Below are 19,460 nucleotides of genomic sequence, written 5' to 3'. Positions count from 1 at the left end.
TGCTCAGGGCCAGGTCCCCTTTTCAGTAACGTGTTTTTTCTTCCCAGTAACATTTTTGGGGACCCAGATGGGACCTCCAGATGGTGACCCTGGAGCAAGTCTGTATGCCCACCCTTGCCTTTCTCTCTCCTAAGCCCAAGGCCCTTCTTTTGACTGTAATGTCCAGCTCTGCCAGGAACAACTCCTGCCTGTTTCCGTTGCCTCAGACATTAGGGTGCCAGGACTCGGATCTGTTCCCTTTGGGTAAGCTGGTCATCCTTAGCTGCCTCGGCTTGAAGGACCTGACTAACTGTTTTCTTCCTCCTGCACCCCACATCCTTGCTTCTCTCCACCTCCGGGGGAAGCGCAGGGGCGGCCACCCCACCGGCCACCCCACCGGCTGAAGCTGCCAGGGCGTAGAGGTCTGTTCCCCGCCCCCGGGAAGTTCCCCAAGCACCCCTGGACCCTTGGCTGTGTGCTGGGGAGGGGGTGGTTGCGATCAGGTGCATCCTCTGAGGAGAAGTTCCCTGGCAAGCAGAGAAAGGCAGCTGCAGGGGCGCCGCCCTGGTAGGCCCATACTGCTGGCTGCCGTGGCCCTGCCCTCTGCTCCTGGCTAAGGGGCGGGAACCACAAAGTTGCTTTGCCAGAGTCCACCTTGGCCTTGGCAGCCCTACTGTTTAGGGGCTGAAGCCCAGCCCCAGACAGCCATATTTCCTGAAAGCAAATGTTGTAACCAGGCAACGGGCTAAACTGCTACTGATACTGTTTCTATTACAAACACTACTGCTGTGTTTTGGCTCACCCAAATATTACTGCTTATCACTAACCATTCTTCCACAGGTATAGCTAATAGAAAAAGCCTCCAATATTCAGGTGCTCAAAGAACTGAGAGGTTTTCGTTACCTAATCTGAAACACTGACTGCAAACACAATTTGAACCCAAGTCCGGAGTATTAAATCTCTGTCCAGCCAGATTCACAGGGAATGCACGTGCCCCTGCTAAGGGAAGCTGCCAAGCCTCGTAAGGGCCCCCAGCGGTTAGAAATGTGAGCGACAGCAACAGCTTGCTAGCCCAACTATTAGAGGCAAGTTAAAAAGGTCAGACTTCTCTACCCACGATAGTAAAGGGTAAAAGTCCCCATTAAGGTCAGAGGCCTTCAGAATCAACTGTGTGGAGTTAAATAAATCCAACTGAACAGTGCCTGATCAACACTGACTGTGGGTAAAACTCCACACCTGGGCAAAATTGTATTACTGTTTCGGGAAGAGTATCTCCGGTGTGGGAAGGGATTCCGGGCTGTGGATGAATGCCAATTCCCCAGTTGGCTTAGGGAGATGGAGCATGGCACCCCATGCCTGGCAAGACAGGAAGCTAGGGAGCATAGAAGATATTCCTGCCTCCATCAGCTGTTGAATCTTCTCAAGAGAATGAAAGGTTGTTTATTTTAGGTTTTTCTCCCCCAAATCAATAGTAATACAGTCTCCATTCCTCAAGAGTAAATACTCTGGCAAGGAATTTTATTCTGAGTTTGTCAAAGAAAGGACTGTGCTTTTGAAGCACTAATACCTGGTCTCCAGAATGCTCATCTAAGCCCTGTTGGAATGCAGATTCTGAGAAATAGACCTTATCTGAGCCTAAGATCCCTGAGCCAATCAATCTAATACAGTTCACCTGTGGTTTGCTAAATCAGCAAATTTTACTGTATACCTGTCTCCATGGAAATATGTCCCTTAACGTGTCAGTGTGCTTGCCGGTAAAGAAGCCTATGTTTCTACAATTATGGAATGTGTTTGCCAGTCCAGGGAATGCTAATTGCTCACTTTTACCTTTTTCTCCCTACCTCATCTTTGGCTGGTCTACTAGTATAAGACATTCTGAGCTAGGGATAAGGCAATGCATCTTGGGGCTTCAAAGGGTTATTGCAGGATGATAAGAACAGATGGTTAGTAAATAAAAGTTTGCCCTGCCATATAGGTGGGTCTAAAAGGATTTTGCTGGTAATCTCTTACTATGGGCCAGGACCCTAATTCAAGTTCCTTCAGGTAATTAAGGAAGGGACAGAGATTTCTCTCGAGCCTGAAGCTACTAGTAAAATTGCCTTTAGTTCAAAGTAATCACATACCATTGAGGCACATCTTGGGGTGACTTGTTCTGAACTCCCACAAAAGCAAGATGTCGAATGTGACTACAGTTATGTAAAAGCATAAGAGGACACACAAAAAAGTATTATTTATTGGGTGCTTATTATTAACAACAAAAGTAGCTTTGAAAGGATATGCTGCAAATTAAAAGTAGTTGACTCTAAGAATGGAGGGGAAGGGATGGAAGGCAGAGGTGAGATGAAACTTAAGTCATATTTTTGTGTATCTGTTTTTGTTTTGCTGTTGTTATATCTGTTTTTTTAAACAACACCACCACCATAGCCTGGAAGTCTGAAAGACCATGCTAACAGGTGCCTACACTGAGTGGAAGGCATGGGGAGGGTTGTTAAATCATCCTTTATACTCTTACTAGAGGCCCGGTGCACGAAATTCGTGCACGGGGGTCCCTCAGCCCAACCTGTACCCTCTACAATCCAGGAGCTCTCAGGGGATGTCCTACTGATGGCTCAGGCCCACTCCCCGTGGTTCTCTGCTCTCTGTGGTCCTGGAGGTTTCGCTGCAGCCATGGAGATGAAGCCCCCATGCCCTGCTCTCCGCTTTCCGCTGGCCTCCTCATGCACCATGTGAAAGAAGCCCCAATGCCCTGCAGTGTGCTCTGTCTGCCAGGCCTGGGGGCTTTGAGGACACCGACACACTAAGGAAGCCCCCATGCCCTGCTGTCCAGGCTCTGACTGCCGTGTCTGGGGGCGGATCAAAAACCCCTCCGGAGATGGATCCAGCTTCGCTGCTCCGGCCAACAGGCTGGACACTCCAGCAGCAGAGCTGAGTGGACTGGGCGCCGCCATCTTGTGGCTATGGGGGCCGCCATTTTGTTGTGGAGTGATGGTTAATTTGCACATTACTCTATTTTTAGATAGGATATATTAAATTTCTTTCCTGTGAAAAAATGATCCGTAAGACAATCTAAAGGCGAGCTGTTCTGAGGGGAGTTGTGCAGACCCTGCTCTCTGCCCACACAGTCTTCCTCTCCAGGGTGTGCCCCTCGCCACCCGTTCCAGGTGGGCAGAGGAAGAATGGGTGTGGACAGCAAACCCTGTCGCCAGTCTGCATGCATTCTAATCCTGGTCCTGCCACGTGCCGGCTGTGTAATGCCTGAAGGCTGGCTTGTCCCTGTGTGCCTCAGTTGCCCTATCTGTAAAGAGTTGTACCAGTTGTAGGGCTGAGTTATAGACAAAGCAAACCAGAGCCTGGGAAGGGCTCAGTACATGCCTACTAGAGGAGTGCAGTAAATGTCAGCTGCCTTGATGGCCCCTGCTGCTCCCAGTCTCCTGGCCGTCCACACTGGCCTCAGGGAACCATGGCTGGCTGCAGGAGGTGGCAGCTGCTCTTCTGAGCTGCCCTTGCTTGGCCCTAATCTAGGTGGCTTCAGAGCCTCCAGGTTTGGGGAGGGCTGAGTCAGCCTTCTCTACCCCAGGGGCATTTGGGATGAAATGAACTTGAGAGTTTCAGCTGCACCTGTCTCCCTAGTCCCTGCTCTTCTCCTCACTGGCCCAAGGCTCAGGGTGTTCCAGAAAACTAGAGCCCATGGTGGAGGAAAATCTACTCTCATTTGTTCCTTCATGGGAACCTATTCTGGTATTCATTCAACAAACATCCTTCTTTGTGTGGTCCCCACCATGAAGATGCAATGGAGGGTGAGGCTGGTAGGGGATGGTTTTAGTTTGGGTACAGGATCTACTAGTAATTCGATGGAGCAAGGAGTCTTTCAGAACCACATTTCCATCAACCCTCACAGCAGCCTCAAGTGTGCAGCTGACTGCCCCGTCCCAAGAAAAAGGAAGTTGGAGCTCCGGGCGGGGAAGGCCCTGCATCAGACAGCACTCCTGTGCCCTTCTTTCTCCTCAGAGGCTCCTGCCTGAGAGCCCGGCCTGGCCTCTGAGTGCCAGTGCCCTTCCAGCCTCTGCTAGGGCCACCCGGGAACCCCTGTCCCTGCAGATGGACTGAGGGAGCAGGCGTGGCAGGGCCCAGGAGAGAACAGGCTGAAGGGCTCAACTATGCCAGTCAGACTCTGTGACAGGTGATGGAAAACGTGCCTTCAGCGGGTTCAGACAGAAAAATCCATATAACACTTGGTCACCTACTAAAATAATAACACTGCCAAACCAACCATCTCCAAAGTCAGTGTTTTTTCACACCATCATTTATGCTCACGGTCATGGTTCTGTGGGTTGGTTGATCTGGGATGGGCAGGGATTGTTTCAGGTCCTTTTAGGTGTCTTTCCTCCTCCTTGGGCCAACAGACACATGGGCTTTTTTTTATTTATTGTCAATGGCAGAAGCACAAGAAGGGGAGTAGGAACTTGCGAGGCCTCTTTAAGCACAGGCTCTGAACAGACATGATGTGACTTCCATCCACATGCTATTGGCCAAAGCAAGTGACATGACCACGGACAACTTCCATGGTGGGCGAGGAGGGGATATACTCTGCCTCTAGTGGCAGGCACTGAAGAGTCACAGGAAGAGGATGTGCATGCAGGGAGGGTGAGGGCTGGGGAGGTAACGGACCTGCTTCCTCTGGGAACCAGTCTGGGTGGGAGAGCCGGACAGATGTTATGAGGGAACTACTGTGGCCCAGAGCGGTAAAATTATTTGCATTTCCCATTAGACTAGACCCTCGCCACCATCTGGGATGCCCCAGGCTCTGGGCTCTCTTCTAGCTGATATATCAGACTTTGAGATATAACATTTCCAGAATGTCTCTCTCTCTCTCTCTCTCTCTCTCTCTCTCTCACACACACACACACACACACACACACACACACACACACGAGTGAGAGATAGACACAAAGAATTAGTTTTTGGCCAAATTTGGGAATTCTGGAGGAAAAAATCCATATGCAATACTATATTTTTAGCACTAAATTGTGCCCAAAGCACTTTTTGGCACTCTAGAGGGTGCACGTTGCTTAGCTGGTTTGGGAACAAAAAGCAGAACCATACTGTGTCACCTGGCTCTGTAGATGCACTTCTTGGGAGGTCTGACTACTTCTGGCTGCAGGTGCATCTGCATCCCCAAATGTGCTTTAAAATGATGGTCACTTCTGGGGAGAAGAAAGCCCAGACCTCTCACCTGTGCATCTGGTCCTCCAGCTCTGTCAGACTCGCAGCATTCAAGGTAGGTGAAGGAAGACATATCATCAGAGAGAAACCAACTGGGCAAATGCTAAGACTGAAGCAGGATGCTAAGAAGCTAGGAAAATTCTTTGGCAAGCAGAATGGGGAAACTGAGACAGTTTGCTGAACAAACTGGCCCAGCAATTTATAGCAGATACAGGTCACCTCCCTAGGGATAACATTTAGGCCTCAGTTGTATTTCTGCTCCAGGCCCAGAAAAGCAGCAAAACCAGGTGGGCGATGCCAGGACCAGCTGCGATGACTAACGACACCTGCAATGGTGAGGACCAACCAGTAGAGACCATGACCCTGGAAGGGCACACCTGGAAAGCTGATTATTATTTTATTGAAATTCTCCACGAAGTTCCGAACCTTTAAAACCCTCAAACAAAGGACGCAGCGAGCGCTCTCTCCTGGGTCCTTGGTTTTCTCCTTTCCCTCCCCATTCTATCCCCCACAGGCATGCACCTCCTAAATCCTAAGGGACCCCAAAGCTTGCAACCAGGGCAGCAACGGTGAGTGGCAGCTCCTCCTGGCTAAGCCCCTGAACCTGTCTTTGACTTTCTCGTGAGCTCCAGAAGCCTCGCCTCAGCTCATTTTTCACTATGATTTCTATTTCTCAGGGAGCCACAGCAGCCCAGCCCAGGCCCTCACCTGCTGCCTCTTCTACCCTAAGCCCTTTCTTGTTTCACTGTCCCCAGCTTTATAAACATGCCCTCATAGTCACCTGGACGTGTCTTGTGAAATCTTTCCTGCACGAAGTCAAGAAACCACACACTACCAGCTGACCCTAGGAACACCTTTTGATTTTTGCTGAAAGAGGTTGAAGGAGTCAATATCTTGACATACACTCAACCCTGAAGGATTACCACACATGGACATAATCATCCCATTGCCGGCACCAGCCACGAGATAGAAGTGGCCAGGAGAGCCAACCTCAACTATGATATGATGGGAGCTGTCTGCTAAGGAGCCTTCCAGCAAAGAAGCCTTTAGTCGTTGGATGGGGACAGGGAGAGCTTGACTTTCTGCTCTTCTTATGAATGCTGCCATGTCTAGATGTGATGTGATTCCTGGCTCCTGGCAGCCCAGTTGTGCCACCAAGGAGGCCCGTCTGAGGGCATTGCTGACAATTATTGAGTGTTGTGTGTTCAGTAGGAAATTTTTAAAGATTTTGCTTACCTTAGTTCAGTCCTCAATTCACATGGAGACTGAAGCCAGGAATAAACAGAAGGCAGAGGCTCAGAAGGGCAACAATGGAAAAATCAGAAAAGATCACCAAAAGCAAAGAGGTGTCATTAGAGACCAAGGCTTAAATCACCCACACCCTCATATTTTCAATTACTACATACAGATGTGAAAATTGGATGTGAAGAAGGCTGATGGGAAAAAATGGGTTCATTTGAAATATGGTGTTGGAGAGGGCTCTATGGGACACCCTGAACCACCAGAAAGATGAACAAGTGAGCCTGCAGCAAATTAAGCCGGAAGCATTGCTGGAAGTCAAAATGACAAAACTGAAGCTACCTCGGGCACATTATGAGAAGGCAGGGTTCTTTGGGAAAGACAAAAATGCTGGAAAAAACAGAAGGCAGCAGGAAAAGAGGAATCCCAAACATGAGATGGTTGGATTCCATGAAAGAAGCCCGAGGTGTGAGTCTGCAGGAGCTGAGTAGGGGCTGCTGAGGACAGGACACTGTGGACATCACTCATTCATAGGGTCACCAGGAGTCAAAACTGACTCAAGGGCACATAACTGTGCACCAGGCAGACTCTGTGCTGAATATATGACATCAGTTGAATGCTTTCTAGATCTTTCTGTGCCCCAGGTCCTGGAAACATAATAGAATCAGGCTTGTTCCCACCCTCAAGGAGACCCCAGCTGGGGAGGGAAGTGGGGTCAGATGACTGGCAACACAGCATGGGGAGTAACAGCAGAGGCCCAGGGGCTGAGGAGCGCCCTCCCGCCCCGCTCACCGGTCTCTTCATCCCACCATTATATGAACCTTTCTCCTCACGGCCTGTGCCAGCTTCCCCAACAGTGACAGCAGCACCTCCCATCTGCTAGTTCGTAGTGTCCTCACAGAATCCTCGTGAAAAAAGTTCCTCCTGCTTCCAGTCAGGGAAACCAAGACCAGGGCAATGGCAGCGCCTACAGAGGCTTTTATTTTTTTAAATATGTTTTATTGATTTTTAGAGAGGAAGGGAGAGGGATAGAAAGATATATCGATGAGAGAGAGGAACATCATTGATCGGCTGCCTCCTGCACACCCCCTACTGGGGATCAAGCCCACAATCCAGGCATGTGCCATGACCAGGAATCGAACCAGCAACCTCTTGGTTCTTGGGCTGACACTCAACCACTGAACCACACCAGCCAGGCTTTTTAGATTTCGCATTTAGCTTGTCAGCATGAGCAGGCCATAACAAGGGCTTAACTTGTTTTAAAGTTATCACTTGTTACCCAGTTGTTACAGAGGATAGATGAAATCTTACGCTAATCAACAAAATACTATTGTTGAATAAATAACATATAATTAACAATGTTTCTCTCCAAATCAGGGAACCGGCGGCATGCCTTCAAACAAAGGCCCGGTTGGTCGCGCCTGCCATAAATGGCTAACAGCCTTTTGGGCATATTACAGGGACTAGCTTTGGAGAAGGAGGCGGATTCTGCAACCGGATGTTCTGGCTCTGGGAGACCTGCTGTTCTCAACCACGAAAACTGGACCTCCGCTTGATCTATTGCAAGATCATCATCAGAATGGACTCTGCTAACTTACTCCTCCCCCTGATTTCTCTTTTCTGCTTTTTCTCTCCTTCCTGATAAGAACCCTTGCCTGCACTGAGATGTGAAGATAGGCTTTGGGACGAGAGTCCCCCTCCTGCTCAGGTGCTCGACATTTTAATAAACCACTTTTTTTTTTCTCAAGAGCACGTCTCATGAGTTTGGCTTTCATGTGGCAGGCAGCCAAACCTTGTTCAGTTACACAATGCACCGTCATCTCCCTTTCACAGGGCTCTCAAGTGCAGGAGCTGGCCTCCTCCCTGCTCCACATGTTGGAGAGTGGGAATGTTTGAGCATGCTTCCAGAGAGGCCGTGGACTACGCCCCAGATAGAGATGTCAGTGCTGACACCAGGCCGGGCCTTGAGATAGGGTCTCATGGCCCCTTCCCAGCACATAGGCCTTATTTCATAGAACACTGTCAGCTTTCTGGAGAACAGGATGACCCTGTGAATAACATGGTCGTCAATGGCATGACTCTGACATAGCTTGGGAAAAACTGTTTTGTCTTGGGTTACTTGTTCTGCAAAAACCGGATGTGGTTAATGTGCTTAAAAGCGGTCCTACACAAAGGGTCGCTGCTGCTCTCTGGTCTCCCTGCATGGAGAATGGCAGAGCAGTCGCCCGTCGGCTGGCGCACTAATAAAGGCTCCCTACATTTTAATTTGGTCTGGGCTCCAGTGGTCTTTACTCGCCTTCGCTCCACAACACACAGAGCCTTCCATATGGTGCTGAGGCATATTCCTCACTGTCTCCCTCTCCTGCCTTCCCCTCTGAGAGTCAGATCAGTCACTTCCTCCAGGAAGGACACCCCCACTCACCCACCCACTGCCCGAATGAAAGGCCTCACACATGGTTCCTTGTTTATTTTTACAATAACTTTGTAGGCACTGCTGCACCATTTCACAGAGGAGAAAAACAAACCCCAGTGTGGGTAAGAGACCAGAACAGGACTGCACAGGAGGGAAAGGGTGGATCCAAGAACTGACCCCAGCTCTGTCTGATCTTAAAGCCAGCGGAGTGAGAGGTGGGGAGAATGGATTGGGCCAGGAGGGCAGTTTCCACCTGAGCACAAAGAGCAGAGGTGAGGAAAGCAGAGCCTATTTGCGAAATGGTACTTTATGGGGTGTGTACAAAGAAGCTGGGACAGTTAGGCCTGAAGGGACCACACCCAGGAAGGGCTGTGGTAGAGGTGCAACAGTCAGATCTGCCAGCAGCAAGGCAGGGGGTATGGGGGTAGCTGAGATGAGGAGAGGCTGGGGCAGGGAGGCCAGTGGGGAGGCCATGACCTCATCCTACAGGGAGTGTCCCCGGACTGAGAAAAGAGCCATGGGAAGCCAGAAAGATGAGGAGACAAGGAGAAGACGGATTCATGGGAACTTGGAGACTGGCTGGATGTAGGAGTGGGTGGAGGAGGACCTGAGGAGGGGACCTCAGTAGTGCAGGAGCCAGTGCGCCCCTGGTGGGGAAAGGAGAGCAGTGTCAGGAGGTGACTGCATATGTGGGTGTGGCCTACAGGAGTGGGGCACCGAGCAGAGGGCTGGGACATCTGGGCTTGCATTTAGGTGCTGCCAGTGAATGAGAGGAATTAGGTTTGGCTGTGAATGAAGGCCCACTTGACCATGAAGCCAGCGAGTGTCAAGGGAGGCAGTCCTGGGTTGGGATGCAGGCTTCATGGTTACGATGGCCCAGTGACTCTACTGTCCTTGCTACATGGAAACCCCACCAGGTCTGCTCAGCCAGGGGAAGGGGTGCTGAGATGAGGAGCGTACCGCCTTCCTTTGGGAGACCATTTTGTGAGCTGCATGGGACACTGCTGCTCACAGTCTGTTCCCAAAACATAAAGGCATGGTGGTTTCTGTGCATGCCGGCTGCTCTTGGTCCTGCTTAGTCAGAGGTTTGGGTCCTAAGGAAGAAGAGGAAGTGATGTTGGGGATACCCGGTCTCCACCAGAGGAACCTTGGGGTAGCTTGTGATCTTGGGCAGCTATCTCATTTCTCTCAGGAGCTGTTCCCATGCCTGTGACCTGCCCCACAGGCTCTCGGACGTCTGTGTGAGCGCTCTGTGAAGGCAGACGGGGGCCTGAGTTGGGGTGGAGAAGGGCTGGCAGAGGACTAGCCCTGAGGGGCAAGAGCAATCCAACAGGCAGAGGGTAAGGGTGTGGGGAGGAAAGTGGGGCAGCAGATGAGTTGCCCACAAGGCAGGGAGTTAACAGGGAAGTGTCCAGACTATAGAGGTCAGTGAGAGGACTGGCTGAGCAGAGGTGCTGGTGACCCAGGGAAGACTAGCCTCATAGGAGAGTGAGGTGGAAGCCAGAGTGGCAGGGAGAACGGAATGGCTGGCAGAGGAAAGGTGCTGAGGAGAGAAGGCTGAGCTGGCACTCGGTAACATGCAGATGTGTGGGCAGGGCTGCCATGTGCTCCTACAAGGCAGGCACCTATGGGGGCCCGGGGCTGGCAGTTGTGGGAAGACACCATGGCCGTGTGCCCTGGCCACCGGCTGGTCCCTCGGAGGCGGGAGGGAGGCTTTGGTGGCCAGCCAGAGAAGGAAGATGTAGCACAGAAGGCTCAAGGGCAGCAAAACAGAGCTTTTTCCCAAACCCATGTGACCAGAAGCAGTCACCAGGGCCTGGGCCACTTGCAGGCAGGACTCAGGGAATCCGGGCAATGATCACACACTCTTAAGAAATTATAGTGAGCTTTATTAAATAAACCAAATAGAAATATACCTGCTTACATCCAAGTTGTCAGTTTGAGCTCAAGTAATATGCAAGGCACAATTCTTCCTGTCTCTCCAGCTTCACAAAAATAAATCACAGACCAACCCCAGGGACTGAAGTGGATTCACACTGCATCTCAGAGTCAAACCAGACCCCACACACAGCGCTGACGTGAGACTAGCCCTGGGGTGTGCCTCTAGGTCTACCTGGTGCAGGGCAGAGGGCTGCATGGCGGAGGGAGCGAGGAGCTGGGAAGGAGGGAGAACGTTCCCCACTTGTCTTCTCCCAGCCCCTCACTGGTCCGGCTGGGCTGCACCTGCTGGAGAGCTGCCTGGAGAACCGCTGGGAGGACAGAGGCTCAGATCTGCTGAGGTGTGACGGTCATACAAAAGGAGGGACAAATAACACTAGGTCTTTGTGCTCGGGAATACGAAGGCTTCTCCAGAAGAACACAGAGATTCCTGACTCCAAGGACATTTCCTAACGATGATTCCAAGGTTCCTGTGCTGACGGAGAACTGGGACATCCCCAGGGGCGAGGCTGAGTCCCGATGTTCCCACAGGTTGGGAAACAAAGAAACACCAAGGCCAGCAGTGTATTCACAGCGGCCCAAAGAGGGGCCCAAGGCGGCCCGGCCGGTACCCCCTGCTGTGTCTCGGCATCTCAGTGAGGCGGAGGGGGCGCAGGGTCCCATCGCTGCGGTCCGGAGGCTTCTTGTGCAGTAACGGGGCAGGCATGGGCATCTGTCATTCGCTTCCCTCATTTCCTAGCAGGAGCGGAACAGGGGAAAAGCAATTTCCACAGGGCGGGGGGAAAGCCCCCAACATAAAAAAGTAATTAAAAAGACCTTTCCCTGAGACCACTGCAGTAGCATCATCTACAGACAACTTCTAAACAGAGTCTGGCTGCTCGAAGTCTGAGAAGGCAGTGATTGTAGACTAGGAAAATGAAACCCTAGACAACCAGGCCTAAGGGGACAAGCCAGAAAGTCTTCGCCTTTGCAAGACTGAAGTGAAACAAACTCCGATACATCAGCAGCAGCCAATGAGCACAGTCTAAACTAAAGATCAGAACACACGAGCAGTGGGACTGGGCCGGGGCTGGGCGACGATCCGGGGCTTGTTCCAGGCTGGCGCTGCAGGACTGCCCCTGGCCCAGGGACTAGTGGGAGGTGTAGGCGGGGCTCCAGAGCCCGGAGGGAGGGCTAGCTCGGCGACCGGGAGGCAGTGCGACAGAAGGCATCGGCGATGAGGCAGCAAAATCTGGTGGAGAGAGAGACATGTGAGCAAGAGCACAGAGAAAGAGAAGCTCCTGAGGTTTCTCTGAACTAAGGTCACCAGGCACCTCCTAAATGTGCCCCAGGCACCTCCTAAATGTGCCCCAGGCACCTCCTAAATGTGCCCAGGCACCTCCTAAATGTGCCCCAGGCACCTCCTAAATGTGCCCCAGGCACCTCCTAAATGTGCCCCAGGCACCTCCTAAATGTGCCCCAGGCACCTCCTAAATGTGCCCAGGCACCTCCTAAATGTGCCCCAGGCACCTCCTAAATGTGCCACAGGCACCTCCTAAATGTGCCCCAGGCACCTCCTAAATGTGCCCCAGGCACCTCCTAAATGTGCCCCAGGCACCTCCTAAATGTGCCCCAGGCACCTCCTAAATGTGCCCAGGCACCTCCTAAATGTGCCCCAGGCACCTCCTAAATGTGCAGGCACCTCCTAAATATGCCCAGGCACCTCCTAAATGTGCCCCAGGCACCTCCTAAATGTGCCCAGGCACCTCCTAAATGTGCCCCAGGCACCTCCTAAATGTGCCCCAGGCACCTCCTAAATGTGCCCAGGCACCTCCTAAATGTGCCCCAGGCACCTCCTAAATGTGCCCCAGGCACCTCCTAAATGTGCCCCAGGCACCTCCTAAATGTGCCCCAGGCACCTCCTAAATGTGCCCAGGCACCTCCTAAATGTGCCCCAGGCACCTCCTAAATGTGCCACAGGCACCTCCTAAATGTGCCACAGGCACCTCCTAAATGTGCCCCAGGCACCTCCTAAATGTGCCCCAGGCACCTCCTAAATGTGCCCCAGGCACCTCCTAAATGTGCCCCAGGCACCTCCTAAATGTGCCCAGGCACCTCCTAAATGTGCCCCAGGCACCTCCTAAATGTGCCCCAGGCACCTCCTAAATGTGCCCCAGGCACCTCCTAAATGTGCCCCAGGCACCTCCTAAATGTGCCCCAGGCACCTCTGGGCCGCGGACTGAATCCACTGGGGCTCGCTGAGCTGGCCCTAGGAGGGAGAGAGCAGCTGGATATGCAGAGAGGCCTGGAGTGTGACTCCTGACTCCCGGGCCTCCAGCAGAGTCAGGATGGCAGAGAGGCATCTGGCCCTGGTACATGCAGGAAGGGGCTGTCCACCTGCAGGAACAGCCCCTGGCAGGGGAAGGTACACGAACAGACTCCAAGGTGAGCAGAAGGTCGGGGTGTCAGGGAGATAATGCAAAGGCCCAGGGGGGGTCCAGCACCCAGAGAGAGTGAGTGGGGAGGTGTGGTTAGAAGGGGCACCTGGGGTGGGAGAGGAGGTAGTGGGGAGGTGTGGTTAGAAAGGGCACTGGGGTGGGAGGGGAGGTAGTGGGGAGGTGTGGTTAGAGGGGGCACCTGGGGTGGAGGGGAGGTAGTGGGGAGGTGTGGTTAGAAAGGGCACTGTGGTGGGAGGGGAGGTAGTGGGGAGGTGTGGTTAGAGGGGGCACCTGGGGTGGGAGGGGAGGTAGTGGGGAGGTGTGGTTAGAAAGGGCACCTGGGGTGGGAGGGGAGGTAGTGGGGAGGTGTGGTTAGAAAGGGCACCTGGGGTGGAGGGGAGGTAGTGGGGAGGTGTGGTTAGAGGGGCACCTGGGGTGGGAGGGGAGGTAGTGGGGAGGTGTGGTTAGAGGGGCACCTGGGGTGGGAGGGGAGGTAGTGGGGAGGTGTGGTTAGAAAGGGCACCTGGGGAGGGAGGGGAGGTAGTGGGGAGGTGTGGTTAGAAGGGCACCTGGGGTGGGAGGGGAGGCAGTGGGGAGGTGTGGTTAGAAGGGCACCTGGGGTGGGAGGGGAGGCAGTGGGGAGGTGTGGTTAGAAGGGCACCTGGGGTGGGAGGGGAGGCAGTGGGGAGGTGTGGTTAGAAGGGCACCTGGGGTGGGAGGGGAGGCAGTGGGGAGGTGTGGTTAGAAGGGCACCTGGGGTGGGAGGGGAGGTAGTGGGGAGGTGTGGTTAGAGGGGCACCTGGGGTGGGAGGGGAGGCAGTGGGGAGGTGTGGTTAGAGGGGGCACCTGGGGTGGGAGGGGAGGCAGTGGGGAGGTGTGGTTAGAAGGGCACCTGGGGTGGGAGGGGAGGTAGTGGGGAGGTGTGGTTAGAGGGGGCACCTGGGGTGGGAGGGGAGGTAGTGGGGAGGTGTGGTTAGAAAGGGCACCTGGGGTGGGAGGGGAGGCAGCGGGGAGGTGTGGTTAGAGGGGCACCTGGGGTGGGAGGGGAGGTAGTGGGGAGGTGTGGTTAGAAAGGGCACCTGGGGTGGGAGGGGAGGTAGTGGGGAGGTGTGGTTAGAGGGGCACCTGGGGTGGGAGGGGAGGCAGTGGGGAGGTGTGGTTAGAAAGGGCACCTGGGGTGGAGGGGAGGTAGTGGGGAGGTGTGGTTAGAGGGGCACCTGGGGTGGGAGGGGAGGCAGTGGGGAGGTGTGGTTAGAAGGGCACCTGGGGTGGGAGGGGAGGTAGTGGGGAGGTGTGGTTAGAGGGGGCACCTGGGGTGGGAGGGGAGGTAGTGGGGAGGTGTGGTTAGAAAGGGCACCTGGGGTGGGAGGGGAGGCAGCGGGGAGGTGTGGTTAGAGGGGCACCTGGGGTGGGAGGGGAGGTAGTGGGGAGGTGTGGTTAGAAAGGGCACCTGGGGTGGGAGGGGAGGTAGTGGGGAGGTGTGGTTAGAGGGGCACCTGGGGTGGGAGGGGAGGCAGTGGGGAGGTGTGGTTAGAAAGGGCACCTGGGGTGGAGGGGAGGTAGTGGGGAGGTGTGGTTAGAAGGGCACCTGGGGTGGGAGGGGAGGTAGTGGGGAGGTGTGGTTAGAAGGGCACCTGGGGTGGAGGGGAGGCAGCGGGGAGGTGTGGTTAGAAGGGCACCTGGGGTGGAGGGGAGGCAGCGGGGAGGTGTGGTTAGAGGGGCTCCTGGGGTGGGAGGGGAGGTAGTGGGGAGGTGTGGTTAGAAGGGGCACTGGGGTGGGAGGGGAGGTAGTGGGGAGGTGTGGTTAGAAGGGGCACTGGGGTGGGAGGGGAGGCAGTGGGGAGGTGTGGTTAGAGGGGCACCTGGGGTGGAGGGGAGGTAGTGGGGAGGTGTGGTTAGAGGGGCACCTGGGTGGGAGGGGAGGTAGTGGGGAGGTGTGGTTAGAGGGGCACCTGGGGTGGGAGGGGAGGTAGTGGGGAGGTGTGGTTAGAAAGGGCACCTGGGGTGGGAGGGGAGGTAGTGGGGAGGTGTGGTTAGAGGGGCACCTGGGTGGGAGGGGAGGTAGTGGGGAGGTGTGGTTAGAGGGGCACCTGGGGTGGGAGGGGAGGCAGTGGGGAGGTGTGGTTAGAAGGGGCACCTGGGGTGGGAGGGGAGGTAGTGGGGAGGTGTGGTTAGAGGGGCACCTGGGGTGGGAGGGGAGGCAGTGGGGAGGTGTGGTTAGAAAGGGCACCTGGGGTGGGAGGGGAGGTAGTGGGGAGGTGTGGTTAGAGGGGCACCTGGGGTGGGAGGGGAGGTAGTGGGGAGGTGTGGTTAGAAAGGGCACTGGGGAGGGAGGGGAGGTAGTGGGGAGGTGTGGTTAGAAGGGCACCTGGGGTGGGAGGGGAGGTAGTGGGGAGGTGTGGTTAGAAAGGGCACCCAGGGAGGGTGAGTGGGGAGAGGTGGTTAGAAAGGGTGAGCGCCTCTGGTTAGCCTACCCGAGCTACAAAGCTAGTGAGCTGTTGACCATCCTGTGCCTTTCACAGGCCTTAGTTCGCAGACCTAGGGGGAGCCTGCTTGGAGACTGTGACTCTGGATTCCAGCATGCATGTGGGAACTGGCTATCCTGGAAATGCATCTATATACAAAACTGTGTCCTCTGTCAAGAACTTCACGGAGCCCTTGAACCTAGACATAGTCGGCAGACACAGGTCAGGATTTCCTGTGTGGGGGAGAGAACCCTTGAATGGAAATCGGGAGACAAGGGCTGCTGTGCACAGCTGTGCGGAGTGGGTCCTGCACAGTTTCAGGGACACCACTTACAGAGAGAGGTGCTCCCTGGAATTGTGCAGAGTCGCCAGGGCCTCAGTGCCACCAGAGACAGTGGAATTGTTAAGGGGAATGGGCTTGGCATTGTTGCCCACCTGGGACATCCCTCATCAGGACTACCCAGAATCCTTGTCTCTGAGTCCGTCAGCCCAGCCCCAGCTTAAAGTCCACTGCGGTGCCCCAGCAGATGGGAGCCAGGCCTAGTGGGCATACCCGCCGAGACAGCACTCCCTGCCACGGCCCCTCCACCCTGCCCAGCTCTGTCTGCGAAAGCTCTCCTGGCCCGGGACCAGGACCAGTGTTGGAGCCCACGGTTCTCTCCCATGAGCTCCCAGATCTGCCTTCCTCTGTGCCCAGCACCACGCCCGCTGAGACACAAGGTCTAGGGCCTCAACCGCCACTTCTCCCCAGGACTCCTCTTCGGCCCAGTTCTGACTGCCTGGGCTTCCAGGGGGCTACTCACAGTGGGAGCTGTGCTGAGGGCGGGCTCGGTGGGACAGGGCTGGCGGGGTGGCGAGCTCCCGGGGAGCATAGACCGTGTGGTAAGCTGCAAGACCGAATACGTGGCTGGTTAGGGCAGGATGGGCACGGGGGTGCAATCCAAGGACACAACGTGGCCTGCCTCACCTATGATCATGACCGCGGTCCCAGCCAGCAGGGCAAAGAGTGTGAAGAGCATGACTTGGTAGGAATCCAGGAAGTGCTGGAAGAGGCCGGCTCCATCTGTGGGCAGTGGAGAGACCAGCTTAGCACACTGCCCTGGAACCCTTGAGGGTCCATGTGCATGGCCCGAGGGTAAGGGCCTGCTCGAGGCCAGGAGCAGGTCTGGTCCGTGCGCTGTCTCCCCTGCTCTGTCCCCTTCCACTTGGGCTGCCTGACCCGCCTGTTCCTCCAGACGGTCTGCTTCCTCCTCACGGAGAGGCCCCCCACTGCTCAGCAGGAAAGCTGAGGGTACAACGGGCCTGTCTAGGGGAGTTAGGGGGGCATGGGCTGCCCAGGATCAGCCATGCCGCCCCAAAAAGCAGAGCAGTGCTGAAAATGCCAAGCAGTGAGTCAGCACCACAGCAGCAGAGGGAGGTCAGGGGCAAAGGCCCTTTACAGGGACGCCACTGCTCTCAGAGCTGAGGCTTCGGCCCCAAAGCCTGCACATGGCCCCGGGGTCTCTGACTACATCATCCGCCCCGGCCACTCATCCTTCCAGACTTGGCTGAAGCAGCCCTTTGACTGCAGCTCCTCCCAGCAGAGGGGAAACTGCCCGTGTGCTGCCCCATCTGCAGCCCCATCTCTAGAACCATTCCCTTCCTTCTGTAGTTGGGATCCCTGCCTCTCTCCTGGGGTTGGTAGCAGGAGGGGCGGGGGGGAGCGCTTTTCAGGCATCTGCCAGCATGGGCTCTGGAACACAACAGGTGCAGAATTTACAAATTTGTTCGCTAATGAGCACCCTAACTGTATGGAGGGGCCTGTTCTAAGTGCTGTCCTCACATACTTAACTTCCCGTGGGGAGACGGGCAACAATCACTACTCAATGGCGCCAGCTACTGCGGGCTGGCAGCTGGCAGCCGTGCTGAGGAAGCATGCAGGTAAGGGTTTGGAGTGAGGGTGATGTTCAGATTCTAGAAGAAGGTGCCGTTGGAGAAAAGCTGTAAAGGAGGTGGGGGTTTGGCCAAGGGGAAAACAGCATCCAAGGGTGAAGGAACAGCTGCACATGTTCCAAAAACAGGAAGGAGGCCAGTCTGGCTGGAGCAGGGTGCACAAAGGGGAAACGAGTCATAAATGGGTCAAGAGGGCAGGCCATGTGAGGCCCTAGGGGACCTTGGAGGGACTTGGGCTTCATCTCCCAAGGAGATGGGAGTCCTGGCAGAAGGCTGAGCATAGGAGGGGTGCAATCCAATCACATTTTAACAGGCTCCCTCTGGCTGCCGTGTGGAGAATGGACTGTGGGAAGCACAGCGTGCATGACCGCCCGAAGGGACGACTTGCACTTTGTGGGACATTCTGCATTTTTACTCCTCCAGTTCCTACTCTTTCAGGTTTCCACTAACACCCAGGGTGACTCCAGTCCCTCTCTCCACACCCAGGTCCGACCCAGCTTTTGTCCCATGACTCACAGGGGCCAGGCCCTCGGCGATCCATCACAAAGGTCACGGTCACTGGGATGGTGACAGCTTGGCTCGTCATAGGACTGGAGAAGGTCAGAGTGGTAGACAGAGGTCCCTGGCTGCCAGCCGCAGGGTCTGAGATGCCAACTGTGTACGTAATAGAGCTGGGCAGCCCCACCGACTTCTCCTTCTCGAAGACCAGCACTGCTGGGGATTCCGATTTCACCTGGGAGACACGTCAGGGTGGGAGGGAAGCACCTCACTGCTCCCGTAAAGCTGGAGGTGGGGACCCCGCCCAGCTCCCGTGGACTGGGCACTCCTGAGAGCACACCCCTGCCAAACCAGGGGAGGAGCACACTGTAGACACTCGAGCTGTCTGTAAGGAAAGGACAGGTCCTCTTCATTGAATTCTAGTCACATGCTCTTTTAAACACGCTAAACTGACACGAACACCCACCAAACACAAACTTGCAAGGGAAGTAGTCTGGAGCTCAAATAATGGCGGATTCCCAGGAGCCCAATCCCAGGGCCCAGCAGACCCACCATGAACAATGCATACTTAACTCATCCCTGTCTCTCTCGACTCAGCCACGTTGGCTGCCCTGACATGAGAAGACCAGCAGGCATCATAATAATCAATACAATTATAGAGGCTAATAGAGACCTTTTTTGCTATGGGGAAAAAAGGGTAAGAGTATTAAACATTTTCTTATTTTTAATTTTAAAAAGAGGTGATGTAGGATTTCCATGTACCACCTAGCCCTCTCTGCCTCCTGGTCCTTCCTCATGCCCTAGGCTGGTGTGTTGATGCCACTTACCTCCAGGTTCTCCAGAATCTCCATGGTACCAAAGACCTTGACCTGAGAGCTGGTGTAATGGTTGCTCAAAAGGATTTCAGCCTGGTCAGTGTACAGTCCTGGGCTGAAGGGCACCTCAACCCCAACCTGCTCTCCGGAGAAGTGGCTGCCCTGGAGGGAGGCTGTGACCAGCAGTGCTGTCTTCTTCGTGCTCAGGTGCTTCAGCTGCTTGTCTGTCAGTCTGTGCATCATGACCGAGCACAGGTACCGACCTGTGGAGACAAGGGTGTTTCACTTTGTCCCTTTTCCCACCCATGCTCTAATGCTATTCCTTTTCCCTGCTTTTTTAACTGGAGAATTCCTACTCATCCTTCAGAGCCCAGGTGAGGTGTCACCTCCTCCAAGGGCCTCCTGGGAAGTCCTTCATCAGTGTCTTCAGCCCATGAAACACCCCTTTAATGCCCACCACTCTCCCTCACTGTTTCAGAATCCTCTACGCCCCAGACCCCCATGGGATTGATGCTCTCTGGGCAGGAACACCGGGTCCAGC

The 19,460-nt window shown here is 54.7% G+C and overlaps 1 protein-coding gene across 2 annotated transcripts in view; it reads right to left on the bottom strand.

Moving 5' to 3' along the window:
- Positions 1-10,721: 10,721 nt before the first annotated feature.
- NUP210 (nucleoporin 210) overlaps positions 10,722-19,460 on the bottom strand; it is a 132,679-nt gene continuing 123,940 nt past the window's right edge. For both annotated transcript variants that reach the window (XM_079777076.1, XM_079777077.1), the window contains exons 36-40: positions 18,932-19,182; positions 18,123-18,339; positions 16,642-16,737; positions 16,478-16,561; positions 10,722-12,023 (exon numbers count right to left, since the gene is read on the bottom strand). In XM_079777076.1, coding sequence (XP_079633202.1) covers positions 11,923-12,023; positions 16,478-16,561; positions 16,642-16,737; positions 18,123-18,339; positions 18,932-19,182 — 749 coding nt within the window. In that variant the 3' untranslated portion in view covers positions 10,722-11,922. The remainder of the gene's footprint in view (positions 12,024-16,477; positions 16,562-16,641; positions 16,738-18,122; positions 18,340-18,931; positions 19,183-19,460) is intronic.

The sequence above is a fragment of the Cnephaeus nilssonii genome (genome assembly GCF_951640355.1).
Source record: "Cnephaeus nilssonii genome assembly, chromosome: 7".
Taxonomy (NCBI): Eukaryota; Metazoa; Chordata; class Mammalia; order Chiroptera; family Vespertilionidae; genus Cnephaeus; species Cnephaeus nilssonii.
The sequence above is the reverse complement of the archived record's forward strand: the minus strand, read 5'-3'. Positions and strand labels throughout refer to the sequence as shown.